The following is a 15,026-nucleotide window of genomic DNA, read 5'->3' on the forward strand; positions in this document are numbered from 1 at the left end:
TCTCAACATATCCACACGTGCTCTACAGGGGGTGCATTCAACAGAGAATCCTTACTGAAGCTGCAAGCAGTAAGTGACCTGTTCTAACCTATCCTTAGGTAATTGTGAGTAAATTCCATTTATTAAAAAAATATATATATACTGCTGCAAAACATTATATTTATTTATATAAAAATTGTGAAATGTATCCCTTTATCTCCCACCTTAGTGGAAACATCTCCTACCTTAGTGGAAACATGACATTCTCCTTGGGCGTGTCTGATACCTTCATCCTGAAACACTGTGCAAAAATAACACTGATACCCTACTCTTATGTACTCTCTGGTATCTACGTTGTGCCCCTTGATAATGTTATTCAATAAGATAAATCCCACCCTGCATATCTCCTACAAAGGTATTATTTCTCAAGAAAATAGTGATATCCCCATCTACTCCTAACATAATATGCAATAATTCCTTTAGCTAATGGTACCTAAAACAGATATGTGGTGTCCAATCTAGTTCCAGGAAGGCTTAATCAAGGCCATAATTTAGTTGAAACAACTATGTAAATTCTTCCATTTCTTAAATGTAGTTAAAATACTAATGATGATATCCTGAATATTATTTACATGAATTGAGCATTAATTTGACCCTAATTTTCCTAGGCACATGATAGCCTGAGACATCATCAGAGCGAAGTTCATTTTAACATTCTCATAAATGAGCAATTTAAAAAAAATGCTATGATCTTATTTGTAAATTCCTGTAGTGTTTTATCCTACAATGTTAGAATCAGGAAATGTAATTAATACAAAGGAATTAAGTTGTTAAACTACTCTTCAACATTACAAGCAGGTATTATATATCTATGTTTTTCCTATCTAGAAGAAGTGGCACTGGAGTGTGCATTTGCATAACACGTGTCATTTGCTGTAGACTAAAATAGAAGCACATCTGCTGAAAAGGAATATGTTCCCCGTCCAATCAAATACAGCCCTGCTTATTTATTTATTTGTATTATTACTACAAGGTATATAGACTAAATGTACAACTTGCATTTACGCAATTATAAATGTACATGTACACATCAGGAAATGCTGTACAGTCACAGTGGCTAACCTCAGATAAAAAAATGCTCCAAGACTCCCTGCATGGACATTTTACGTTCAGTAGTGGTTGTCAGTTCTAAATACAGAACTTGGCCTCTGACCCTTAAACCTGTTGTCCCCTGTCTGAGCAAGGCTATTCTCATGTGGGCATCACAGCTCAAAGTAACTCTCCTATTTACTGAAGGGGCATCCCAGCTCCATGCCTGCGTGCTGATATTTTTTAAAGGTAGGATGCTTTTTTATTTTATTTTTGTGCACTGTGCTTTTCTAGTCCTTAAAGAACTTGCTCAAAATTTCAGCTTTCAGAATGCCATAATGTGCCCAGAACTATTGTGCATTAAGGTGCGCAATGTAAGTCACATGTCTCCAAAGCTACCCTTTGCATGACTTTTAATAGCCTTTGTATTTGACAGTGCAGTCATTAGGCCATGCTACATTTTAAGTTTGTCACTAAGAGACAGTAATATTGGTGTTGGTAGATAAACTAATATTCAACCTTTTAATGTGGTGCACCAACATATTTTAACCAGTTGGAGATAGAATTCTTAATGTGCACATTGAAATCTGAATGCACGCTTTGCAAATATTTATTTTAAATGCATTTATTTATAACACTTACAGAACTTCTTTTGAAACTAAGCATGGAAGCTTTACTTAAACATAGAAAGTTTGTTTCACCCTTTAGAAATAAGTAATTATTTAGTATGAGATCCACTAATGTAATTTTTAGGAAAAGCAGGAAAGAAAGTCCTGACTTTTATCCCTTTTCTTTTATCCAAAATAATCAACTTATATTTCAAAACTTTCAAGACTGTCTTTAAGGCACGGCTTGTATGTGCTATTTGATACTAATTTAAAACCTAGTTGCCACTGTCTTAACTTGGAGCTTGTGCCTGTAGCTGTGTTTTATGACCGGCATGTGTCAGCTTCTACACTTCTCAGGAGAGAAAGCAGCAGCTGGTGCTGGGACTCAGCTCTGTTCATTCTATTAAAACCCAGGCATTCCAAGCCAGCCAAAATCTATCGTTTTTATTTTAGCATTTTACCCATACAGCAGCAACTACTCACACAATGTGAATGCTTTTAATATTTAATATCATGTATCTAAGGAGAGTGATGTAACGTTTTGCACAGGAGCCTTTTTGAAACTCTAGGCCTGTGTGCACATTTTACTGCTACTTTGAAAATTCATTTTTTCTTTTTTTTCTTTCTGTGTAGCCTACTCTTTTCCTATTTAGTGCCCTTTCCTAGGAAAAGTTAGTTTTAACATTACCATGTTACAATTATTATTTTTAATTTTATATAGTTCTAGCTATACACAAAGGTTCAGAGCGCTTTATTTGTTGTGAGATAACATCTATAAGAGGGACATAAAACATGAACCTTCCTTAATACATCAATTATGTACATAAACAAACACAAAATATCTTCTATGAAACACAGGACAATGTATGCAAAGTCCATTCTCTTTTTATATGGAATGCTAGGCAATTCTGCCTCCATTTTTAATTCTAATTTTTACCATTGTGGGAATATAATAATTTAATGTTAACACATCTATACTTTGTTACTGCTTTTACTCTCTAAAGTAGCGTGCAGCTGTGAACATATTTTATATAATTCATTCTTTGAAATTTAAAGTGTAATTCTTACCTTTATCTGCAGGGCTATCTGGTGATTATTCGTTTTGAGCCTTTTTTCCTCCTGCCAGTTTTTAAACAATTTTCTAGTGAGCTTACCATGATTTTCGTCTGAGATCCCCTCTCATGAAATGTGTTTTGTTTACTCACAATGTGCACTTACCCTGAAAGATAAATATAAAAGGTCTCCAACAAAGGAAAAGTTGTTAGGTAGTGGATAAAATGTGTTAAAAAGAGGAAAATCAACAGTTATGGACCAGCCAGAGACATCACATAAAACTCATTTACTTTTCTAATGCACTAATGCGCTCCATTTTTTATATAAATCAAAGAAACATTTCAAGGAAACATAGAGGTCCAGTACTGAAGATCAATACCCTATTTAAATGCAGTCATTCATCCGTGACATAACTACGCATATTTCAAAATCATTTACCTGTGTTCCGGTGCAACCCGCAAATCAGAAGCTCCGCTCACTATATTCTGAGAGGGTTTCTTTTTGTGGGTAAAATCAATACCCCATCCTAGCACAGGGTCTCCTGCAATGGATTTTTATAAAACCTTCGAAAGGTCTAGCCATTTGTCAATATTTATTGACATAAAGTAACTTAGTTTCTTATCAGTCGTCTGTTTCACTACTTCTTATATGTGTAGGTACACATAAATTATTCTCTAAACCAGGCTCTCCTGCAGTGTATGCCACATATCAATTAGTGTATTGATACAGAGAATATTTAAAAAACATTCTCTACAGTCACCTGTCTATTTTTAATGCCAGTCAATGCCCCTTTTATTAATGCTATGTGTTTAATATGCAATTGAAAGACTGAAAGGTCACTTGCAGCAAGGCAAGTTGGTTATTTAGCTTACAGCTCACTTACCGGCTAGTGACATCACAGTTCTCCAATGTCCCACTTTCTGACACCATTCTGATGGGGAAATACTGGCACCCTCCCAGGAGCAAATGAATGAAACTCACCAGACATAGCAGGTTTGCTCAGAAACAGAGTGACATTTATTTATTGGTACCAAAAGCATGCATCATTACTAATTAGCAAGGAAGAAGTCAGAGCTGCCACCTTAGGGGCTCTTAGACTGCTTCTTCCCAGAGTGACAGGTTTCTTGGTGCTATATAGTTTAGTAATGCCATGTCAGCGGAACTAGAATAAGGCACCAAGCCAAATATGGCTAACATGGATGTGCAATGTCTGCACCATGCAAATTATAAACAGCCAGATATGGGCAGACCAGAAAGGCTGGCTCGGCACTGTGTAAGGAACTTGCACAAACAGATAAGGAAACTTATGATGACGTCAGGACAAGGAAAGTGACCTCTAAGGCTGATTCAGAATAGCTGCTGGAAGCTTGTCCAGTCAAGGTCAGATAGGAAGCTCTTTGGAGCTCAGGGCCTCATGTTAGTGTGAGTGCATACATATGAATTTAAATGGATAGACATATATATTTTGCAACAGGTACTGTCAAACCCAAGGAGCTCAACGACAGCAGGTTAGTAGCCGCACGTTGCAGCTCCCGATCAATACTCCTAGACTTTTCAGAGAGGTGCGCTGAGAAGTCTTCTTCACTGGGACCAGCGGTTTTGATTGCAGGAGTCGGATTAGCCTGTTGTTTGATGATATCAAACAGTTTTTTGGGACGGTTTTTAGCATTATGTGTTTGTTATAGGAGCTTCTCTTCTTCCTTAACTGTTTGAGACTAGAGGTGGAGGGGGCATTTCTCCAACATCTCTCAGAGAGCCTTAAATTGCGTCGTTCATCATTAAGGGCACCATTGAACCAAGGTTAGGATTGTTTACAAGGAATCCTTTTGAGTTGCTTCGGGTGTCTGCAGAGTCGAGAATATTTTTCATGGCGTTGACGTAGTGTTCTGTCAACTCTTCCAAAATATTCATGTTAGCGGGAGGTTCTAGAAGATTCTTGCTTAAGTTGGTGAGGTTAGGCATGTTGATGTCTCTCAGGTTACGAGTGAGTTGTTTGCTTTTGAGAGGTTGACCTTGTCTGAGCAATACCTTTTCCTGGATGTGAAAGTAGATTTGGTGATGATCCGACCAATTGCATGGTACTATGTAATCCAGTTGAATGATGTGATCTCTAGCTATAATAAGGTTGAAGGTAGCGCCCTTGGAATGAGTGGTTCCGTTGCAAGCCTGTATATAGTTGAGGTTGGAGAGGAATGACTTAAGAGAGCAAACTGGTGTATCATTCATGCAATTCCAGTGAAGGTTGAAGTCAACTAGGAAGATATGGTTGGGGTGGAGGGCTGAGCTAGCCGAGATGGATTCCATCAGTTGCTCTACAAAGCGTAGGTTATCCCAGGGGGGATGATAGATCGAGTGAAGCACACAGACCATCTTGCCCTTGTTCCAGATTTCAGTGACTAGGATCTCACAGGAGGACATCAAATCATTATGGGTCTGCTTCAGAACGGGGCTAGAACGATGGATGCAGGCAGGTATGGCAGGACACCCTGGTGAGCAACACTCTGGCAGTCCTGTAGTGACCCCAGCAAATCTCGCTGATACTTCTGCCTCCAACCTCTGTCCATGATGAAGGCCTTATGTCGCATGTAAAATTATGAGAGGGTAAGTTGTTCCTCTCGCCTGGGCAGAGTCCTTGTTACGAAGCCCCCCCTGCACAGTAACAGTTTTCTGTGCCCAGTAAGTTGTTCAGCATAGTTGCACAAGTTCAGTATGTAAATGGTAAAAGTGGCTATCTGGTCGTTGCAGGAGTGTCCAGCCAGAGGGGTGCCGACAACTCAACTCCCTCCCATGCAGTTACTGCCACCAGGGCAGACCACCAATTGCCGCCCGTGGCGCAAAGGATGAGGCAAGTCCAGCTATCCCAAGGCCCATGCCATCCTTTTCCTCACTCACATAGCTGGATCTGTAGCTTGCACCGCACACCGCGGCACCTACCGTGCACAGCCCATCTACTCCTCACCTCTCCCAGGTCCGCCGGGTCTTCGCTTGCCAATAGCTTCCCTGTTCTGACGCCTTCTAAATTGCCGGTTGCCCTGTCTGGTGCTGCAAAATGTGCTACTCTGCTGCACTGCAGATCTCGCCTTGTACTTAGAGTTGGATTCTGAAATCAACTACCAGACACCCTGAGACTATCCACCAACCTACTAAAATTCAGGAAGGGCCTTAAAACCTGGCTTTTCCCTTTGTGACACTGACATTGTTCGGCATGGCTTGAAAATTATCATAATACAGGACAACTCATCCACCCTAAATAGTTACTATAGCGCCAGGATACCTGTTAGGTGACCGTTGCGCTCTAGAAATATGTTAAATAAATAAATACAAATAAAAAAGTTTCCCGCCAATCTGTCTCAGATGGCAACTTGATGACTTTATCACTTAATGTGGGCCATTTTTGCTGTGTTTTGAGGCCATTGACTGTCGCTGGGTGGTGGAGTGAAGTTCCGGCCACCAGAACCTCGTTAGTGTGTGGGCAGCTTTCTGCTGTGCCCTTTAGTGCCCCCTATTGTGGTTGTTCTTGACAACATTTTGACTACAACGTACCTCACATAATAGTGTCCCATACTTGTTGGGGTAGTGTTGACAAAATTATTTCTGTCCCTAAGATAAGTGTCCACCTTTGATATATAGAGGTCTTTTTTACCAATATTCTAGCTATCCTATGCATAATAGTGCCCATGCTTGCCATTTTCTGGGCATTCTGAACATACCTCTAGCTATTTCTTGCATAATATAAGCCCTGACATCATGGCCCAACATCCATGATGGGGAAGGCATGAAACGTATTTGTCAAAAATGCAGCCGCGGTCCGTGCAGGTTACAGTGGTAGGGCGGTAGGGCAGTGTAAGGGGGGATTCCGAGGGACAATGCAGAGGGAAAATTAAATAAATTATAAAATTTCCCTCAGCATCGTCCCTCGGAATCCCCCCTTACATGGCCCCACTGCCTCACCGCTGTTACCTGCACTGACCGGGGCTGTCTACCGCACTTTGTAATTAGGAAGGAGTATTGCTTTGTAATGTCTGTCCAGTTCTGCTGACTACAATTTCAGATTATTGGATAACCATAAGTTTTGGTTTTATGACCCTACTCCTTCCCAATAGATTCTCAATTACAACATATAACAGTAAATCTTCTTTGAATGGACAGGACGGAAAAATCAAGAGACTGATGAGTTTTATATCTTGATGTTACTGATTGTTATAGATATTACTCTCTAGCCAATTTCTAGAGTAAATTGTGGTAAAACATCCAGTGTTTTGCCACCTTTTTGTCAAAGTTTCCTTAGGAAGGGTGAGCCCCAAAATGCATGAGGAGAATAAGACTTGCAGTGTCACACAATAAAAACCCTGTTTCAAAGAGCACCTCTGCATTTTTAGCCACTCTATGTGAAGATTGAGATGTAAAATGCTTCTTTTGGCCTTGTTATTTTCAATATTTTATCAAGGGGAAAGGGTGTTGGGTACATTCACTCAGTCCAACTCGAGGCAGGTATTTACGCACCTTCACTTTCAATGTTCACCGCCTCCATTGCCTATAGCATCCTCTTCTCTTCACCCAATGCTCTCTCCACACCTCATGTGTTTAAATATGACACAAACCTACACTTCACCCATGCACTTCCAATTCAATTATCCAATCATCATTTTACTCAACAAAACCCACAACAAACACCTCATTGAGCCAGCTTTCATTTCATGCTCATGATTGCTCTCTGGAGTCAAACATGCAGCCAAGATGGCAGACCACCCCACCACCAATAAACATGATCTCACACCATTAACCAGACTTGATTCTTCCCATGTACCTTGCACATCCTCTTCTCGATGGCCTGGTCACAAAAGCCCACAACATCCAGCACAGCAACGCACCGAGCGACCAAGGTAGGGCATTGCAATCATGAAGCAACCAATATGATACCCAGGAATGTTCCTACAGCAAACATTTCATGAGACTTCAAGACAACCAGTGGATTCGCACACAGAAGAAATATGACTTTTTTAGCCTAAAATGTCTCTGTATCATACACAGACAGCTTATTCCAGGGGTCAAGGCTAACTCAAATAAGACTGACATCAGTGAGGTATCCAACTGAAGTGCACCAACATTAAGAACTTCTTATTGAGCCGGATTGATAAGATCCACCATCACATGTGCAGCACACCTGCACCCAACATCCCAACTATGATTCCATCGCAGAACATCCCCAAGTGACCCCCATTCAACCTCATCTCTCTCAATAATCTGGCAGAGCTTCTCCGATGCTTGATGGTTGCGTTTTATTAAGAGAGTGCCTACTGGTGTTGATACTGAAGGCTTTCACGCCTTAAATGAAAATTGTGAATGGGTTCCAAATGCAAGGCACTTCATTGTGACTGGATAGATTCTGATCCTTCTAAAATGTCACTTATGGCTCACATCATCTTCACAAGTTACCATCTGATCACACAGTTGCCTTTCTCGGGGAAGATCTTAGAAAAGGCGGTGACACTCCAGCTCCATGAGAAGATTAAAAGCAACGCCTCTAAGAAGGTCCACTAGTCCATGTCACCAAAACTGCATAATTATGAGAGTCTATTTCCTGGCAACCAACTAATTAGTTAAAAGGCATTCAGCAAACTATACCATTGCAACACACTAGATAGCTTTATTTACTAGTGCACTCACAAAATAATGAGATGTATTCTGTAGTTGTTCCTTGTGGCACCCAGGAACTTTCAAGCTATGGAATTTGCCATTACATTTAAGGGGCAGGTATATTGGAGTCTGACATATTCCCTAAGTTTATGTGAGATCCTTAGCTGGCAGTTCCCTAGATCCCAAATCTAGATCATCGGCAGCTTTAGCATGTCCAATTGAAGAAAGCAAGTGGTAATGCAAATGTAGACAAAATAAGGAAATAACCTTATGAATTAATAGAACCAACGTACAGTTATCATACGTTCACCCCTTTATTTCAGCTCGAGGCCATAAAATCACACAAATTGGCAATAGTAAAACACAAATAATCAAGATACAATAAATACATGTTATAAAAGTGAATGCACCTAAAAACAACCTTAAAACTATCGTATTTGCAGAGAGATAGGGTTCAGGATAAAAGCGTACAATGTTAAGAGTGCAAGCTTTGTTGCATTTATGTACATTAACACAATAGCACTAGATATTCAGCCGTTTGAGACACTAAATGTGGCCCTGGTATTCCACATACAAGCAGGCCACGGGAGAGTGCAAAAACCAATGGTTTGCTAAGGTCAGTTTTTAAAATCCTCAGGGCATTCTTATGTTTTCTAATCCCCAAATTCCGACAAAGTGGTAAAATCCAACCCTGCCTACTATCTATGTAGGCTGGGCAGAAAAACAATACGTGTTCTGAAGTCTGCTTAGCGGCCCCACACGCTAGGCACAGCTGTTCATCTGCCGTAGGGGATTTGGCCCTTTTGCTGTGAATGAACGGAGGGGTATCGTCCCATAGCGGAATAACAGGAAGAAGCGCCTCATTTCAGGGGTTCAATCTCATCCATGAAATCTTCTCTAGTGAGTGTGCCTTTAATCAAGAGAAAGGAAACGGTCAGAGAACCATGTCAGGCATTGCAGTGACTTAAGGTCTCTAGGTGCTGCCAATATGCTAATTTAATGTTACTATTTGTAAATTGACCTAGCCTCTCTCGGGGAATTCCACAATGATGGTAACCCAATCTCTCCAAAGGTGGCTTTAATGTACTTAATTCAAGGGATGTTACTCGCGCCCACCAGCCTGAGTATTTCTTCTATTCCATCTTGGTATGAACAGAGCTCTGGAGTGGCCCAGATCCTTCGCCAAAAAAAGATGGGACAAAGGCCAGTTTTGTTTGAAAGGGGTCTCAACCCAAGACCAAACCTAAGAGGTAGCAAAGGCCTACCTATAGGGACACCCACTAATGCTTGCATGAATCGCTTTTCCTCCAATTCTAGCGAAGAAACATTTAGATGGCCCCACAGTTCCACAACATACGTGGCCGTCACCAGGGCTTGGTGGTAGTCAACCTGAATTGCCGGTTCGATCACAGAATTATGGGCTATCTTTATAATACATCCTGCAACTTGCTCTAGTATTAATCTGCGCTGCATAATATGTGCCTGCCACCCCGCCTGCTCTGTTAATGTGATACCCAGATAAGTAAATGTCTGCACTCTCTCCAGTGTCGGATTTACCCTGAATGTATGACCTGGGTTTATTACCATAAATTTGGTTTTGGACACATTTATTTCGAGGACCCGCTCTATGCACACATTTCCAAAGTGGTCCAGTAATATTTGAAGGCCCATGGGTGACTTCGAGAGGAGGGTGTCATCGGTGAACGAGGGCAGGGATCCTCATGTCTGCCAGTTTAGGAGCATCATTGTCACCCTGGTCTAAGTGCTTTATAAGGCCATTGATGAAGAGTGAGAATAGCGTGGGGGCAAGTACACACCCCTGCCTCACCCCTCTATTTACAGGAAATGGCTCTGTAAGCTCACCCGCCTTCTCACCCCTGACCTATACGTAGTTATTGTTGTGCAGCCGCATTATAATATCTTGTAAGTAATTAGGCACCCCAACTCCTGCAGCACCCACCATAAGGTTGGACTAGTTACTTACTCAAAGCCATGGTGGAGGTCCGCGAATATGATGTGCAGGCGACCTCCGCCCAGAGTGACAGTTCAGTTATTCTACCACTCTATGCAAATCATGCATATGTTTTGGCTTAAGATTTCAGAGTGTTGCAGTTGGTGTAGCAGCACCCCAGCACATAGTTTTTATACCTGTCTTGGTGTTGTCCTCAGACACAAAACTACATACTTTGAATACAATGGAATGTAGAGAACATTATTTCCCACTATTTGGAACTCAATCATTTAGTATACCTGATTGTTTACATTAAAGAATTTCGCAAAAGGTCCAGAAGCTCTTGGGACTTCCTTTACTGTCGTCAAAATGGACATTTGCTCCTTCATGGTAGGAATACACACCCCTATCTCCTTCTACATGTCCTACACATGCAGCTCTTTGTAATGATCTGGAACACTTTCAGTCTAAAACAATACCAACTGTTTCCACATCCAAGGATGTATGCCGGGCTATTTATGTTATATTCTAAACTCAATGCACATATTGGAACCATACCTGGTTGATGGGCTAAAACACTAATGGCCTCTTTAGCAGGGTGGGAATGAGAGGTTTATTATGTGATATCTCCGGTATACATTGTTCTAATAGATGTAAGTAGGGTGATGCTTTTAGGATGGGTTGTGAAATTGAACTTGTTTTGTGGGTCAATCGTTTCACAGTAGTCTAACAATTCGGCTGAAGGTTTTTGAGCGGATGTACAGTGTTTGATAAATGCATATATACTACAGCTTTCATGACATAATGTTCTGTTATAATCCCTGCACCTACTGCTTTAATTTATTTGACAAATGATGGCCATAAATAAAGAGTTTTTAGACTGTGTTAAGGTACAATTGTACAAAATGATCATTTTTCATGTACAAATAGTGCCTGGAATTGAACTATTTGAAATGATGCAGACATGATGAGTTCTTGTAATGGGGTTGGTTCTTCTGTTTCCATGACTGTAGCAGTCATAAAAGAGGGACTGATCTGCCATCTCTAGCTAATGTAAGTTAAGTCAGCACCAGACCAGGGACCAAGGCAGTGAGTGAGGTTGAAAAGATTCCTGGCCTCTGAAATAAGTGAAAGGGGTGTCCACCAGCAACCACTGGCATAAATGAAGCACTCTATAGCGTGAGGGGCAATAAAGTATGCACACCAGTCAAAGAATGAGAAAGCCAGCCTAAAACAGGAAGACTTTCTGGAGGAGGCAAATTAATTCATCATTGTGCAAAAGTAAGCCTGTCGCATTGTGCATTTTTGAGTATTTACTGTATTTTTTGTCATCATTTTAGGGCTATGAAGGTTCCCTTATAAAGCTCACATCGAAACAGGTAAGAATTGATTCAACAGGAAGTGTTTCTTATTCTTGATTTTCATAAATGCAGTATGTTCTTTGAATTTATATTACGCTATATCATCTCATGGTATAGTTTGTTTGTGATGTTATCCTATACATATTTATATATCAAATACTCTACCATTGGTATTGCTTTGCAGCGCCAATGTATTTGGTATTTCCTCGCCCCTGTTTCGAGGATTTCGTCGCAGGCCAGAGTCTGGTGCTGTCTGCGAGCTGCGATATGTAGGAGACTGTCTTAGAACAGCTGATGTATTTTTGTTGATAAGCAGATCTAAGTTTGGGTGTGATGTATTTTTGTTGATAAGCAGATCTAGGTTTGGGTGTGATGTATATTTGTTGATAAGCTGATCTAGGTTTGGGTGTGATGTATTTTTGTTGATAAGCAGATCTAGGTTTGGGTGTGATGTATTTTTGTTGATAAGCTGATCTAGGTTTGGGTGTGATGTATTTTTATTGATAAGCTGATCTAGGTTTGGATGTGATGTATTTTTGTTGATAAGCTGATCTAGGTTTGGGTGTGATGTATTTTTGTTGATAAGCTGATCTAGGTTTGGGTGTGATGTATTTTTTTGATAAGCAGATCTAGGTTTGGGTGTGATGTATTTTTGTTGATAAGCTGATCTAGGTTTGGGTGTGATGTATTTTTGTTGATAAGCTGATCTAGGTTTGGGTGTGATGTATTTTTGTAGAAAAGCTGATCTAGGTTTGGATGTGATGTATTTTTGTTGATAAGCTGATCTAGGTTTGTGTGTGATGTTTTTTTTTTGATAAGCAGATCTAGGTTTGGGTGTGATGTATTTTTGTTGATAAGCTGATCTAGGTTTGGGTGTGATGTACTTTTGTTGATAAGCAGGTCTAGGTTTGGGTGTGATGTATTTTTGTTGATAAGCTGATCTAGGTTTGGGTGTGATGTACTTTTGTTGATAAGCAGGTCTAGGTTTGGGTGTGATGTATTTTTGTTGATAAGCTGATCTAGGTTTGGGTGTGATGTACTTTTGTTGATAAGCAGGTCTAGGTTTGGGTGTGATGTATTTTTGTTGATAAGCAGATCTAGGTTTGGATGTGAGGTATTTTTGTTGATAAGCTGATCTAGGTTTGGGTGTGATGTATTTTTGTTGATAAGCTGATCTAGGTTTGGGTGTGATGTATTTTTTTTGATAAGCAGATCTAGGTTTGGGTGTGATGTATTTTTGTTGATAAGCTGATCTAGGTTTGGGTGTGATGTATTTTTGTTGATAAGCTGATCTAGGTTTGGGTGTGATGTACTTTTGTTGATAAGCAGGTCTAGGTTTGGATGTGATGTATGTTTGTTGATAAGCTGATCTAGGTTTGGGTGTGATGTACTTTTGTTGATAAGCAGGTCTAGGTTTGGGTGTGATGTATTTTTGTTGATAAGCTGATCTAGGTTTGGGTGTGATGTACTTTTGTTGATAAGCAGGTCTAGGTTTGGGTGTGATGTATTTTTGTTGATAAGCTGATCTAGGTTTGGGTGTGATGTACTTTTGTTGATAAGCAGGTCTAGGTTTGGGTGTGATGTATTTTTGTTGATAAGCAGGTCTAGGTTTGGGTGTGATGTATTTTTGTTGATAAGCAGATCTAGGTTTGGATGTGAGGTATTTTTGTTGATAAGCTGATCTAGGTTTGGGTGTGATGTATTTTTGTTGATAAGCTGATCTAGGTTTGGGTGTGATGTATTTTTTTTGATAAGCAGATCTAGGTTTGGGTGTGATGTATTTTTGTTGATAAGCTGATCTAGGTTTGGGTGTGATGTATTTTTGTTGATAAGCTGATCTAGGTTTGGGTGTGATGTACTTTTGTTGATAAGCAGGTCTAGGTTTGGGTGTGATGTATGTTTGTTGATAAGCTGATCTAGGTTTGGGTGTGATGTATTATTGTTGATAAGCAGATCTAGGTTTGGGTGTGATGTATTTTTGTTGATAAGCTGATCTAGGTTTGGGTGTGATGTATTTTTATTGATAAGCTGATCTAGGTTTGGATGTGATGTATTTTTGTTGATAAGCTGATCTAGGTTTGGGTGTGATGTATTTTTGTTGATAAGCTGATCTAGGTTTGGGTGTGATGTATTTTTTTTGATAAGCAGATCTAGGTTTGGGTGTGATGTATTTTTGTTGATAAGCTGATCTAGGTTTGGGTGTGATGTATTTTTGTTGATAAGCTGATCTAGGTTTGGGTGTGATGTATTTTTGTTGAAAAGCTGATCTAGGTTTGGATGTGATGTATTTTTGTTGATAAGCTGATCTAGGTTTGTGTGTGATGTATTTTTTTTGATAAGCAGATCTAGGTTTGGGTGTGATGTATTTTTGTTGATAAGCTGATCTAGGTTTGGGTGTGATGTACTTTTGTTGATAAGCAGGTCTAGGTTTGGGTGTGATGTATTTTTGTTGATAAGCTGATCTAGGTTTGGGTGTGATGTACTTTTGTTGATAAGCAGGTCTAGGTTTGGGTGTGATGTATTTTTGTTGATAAGCTGATCTAGGTTTGGGTGTGATGTACTTTTGTTGATAAGCAGGTCTAGGTTTGGGTGTGATGTATTTTTGTTGATAAGCAGATCTAGGTTTGGATGTGAGGTATTTTTGTTGATAAGCTGATCTAGGTTTGGGTGTGATGTATTTTTGTTGATAAGCTGATCTAGGTTTGGGTGTGATGTATTTTTTTTGATAAGCAGATCTAGGTTTGGGTGTGATGTATTTTTGTTGATAAGCTGATCTAGGTTTGGGTGTGATGTATTTTTGTTGATAAGCTGATCTAGGTTTGGGTGTGATGTACTTTTGTTGATAAGCAGGTCTAGGTTTGGATGTGATGTATGTTTGTTGATAAGCTGATCTAGGTTTGGGTGTGATGTACTTTTGTTGATAAGCAGGTCTAGGTTTGGGTGTGATGTATTTTTGTTGATAAGCTGATCTAGGTTTGGGTGTGATGTACTTTTGTTGATAAGCAGGTCTAGGTTTGGGTGTGATGTATTTTTGTTGATAAGCTGATCTAGGTTTGGGTGTGATGTACTTTTGTTGATAAGCAGGTCTAGGTTTGGGTGTGATGTATTTTTGTTGATAAGCAGGTCTAGGTTTGGGTGTGATGTATTTTTGTTGATAAGCAGATCTAGGTTTGGATGTGAGGTATTTTTGTTGATAAGCTGATCTAGGTTTGGGTGTGATGTATTTTTGTTGATAAGCTGATCTAGGTTTGGGTGTGATGTATTTTTTTTGATAAGCAGATCTAGGTTTGGGTGTGATGTATTTTTGTTGATAAGCTGATCTAGGTTTGGGTGTGATGTATTTTTGTT

At 39.9% G+C, this 15,026-nt stretch overlaps 1 protein-coding gene across 2 annotated transcripts in view; it reads left to right on the forward strand.

Annotated features, from left to right (window-relative positions):
• RBPMS (RNA binding protein, mRNA processing factor) overlaps positions 1–15,026 on the forward strand; it is a 653,722-nt gene that overhangs the window by 305,410 nt on the left and 333,286 nt on the right. For both annotated transcript variants that reach the window (XM_085641072.1, XM_085641073.1), the window contains exon 3: positions 11,658–11,696. In XM_085641072.1, coding sequence (XP_085497198.1) covers positions 11,658–11,696 — 39 coding nt within the window. The remainder of the gene's footprint in view (positions 1–11,657; positions 11,697–15,026) is intronic.

The sequence above is a fragment of the Triturus cristatus genome, chromosome 2_2 (genome assembly GCF_964204655.1).
Source record: "Triturus cristatus chromosome 2_2, aTriCri1.1, whole genome shotgun sequence".
Taxonomy (NCBI): Eukaryota; Metazoa; Chordata; class Amphibia; order Caudata; family Salamandridae; genus Triturus; species Triturus cristatus.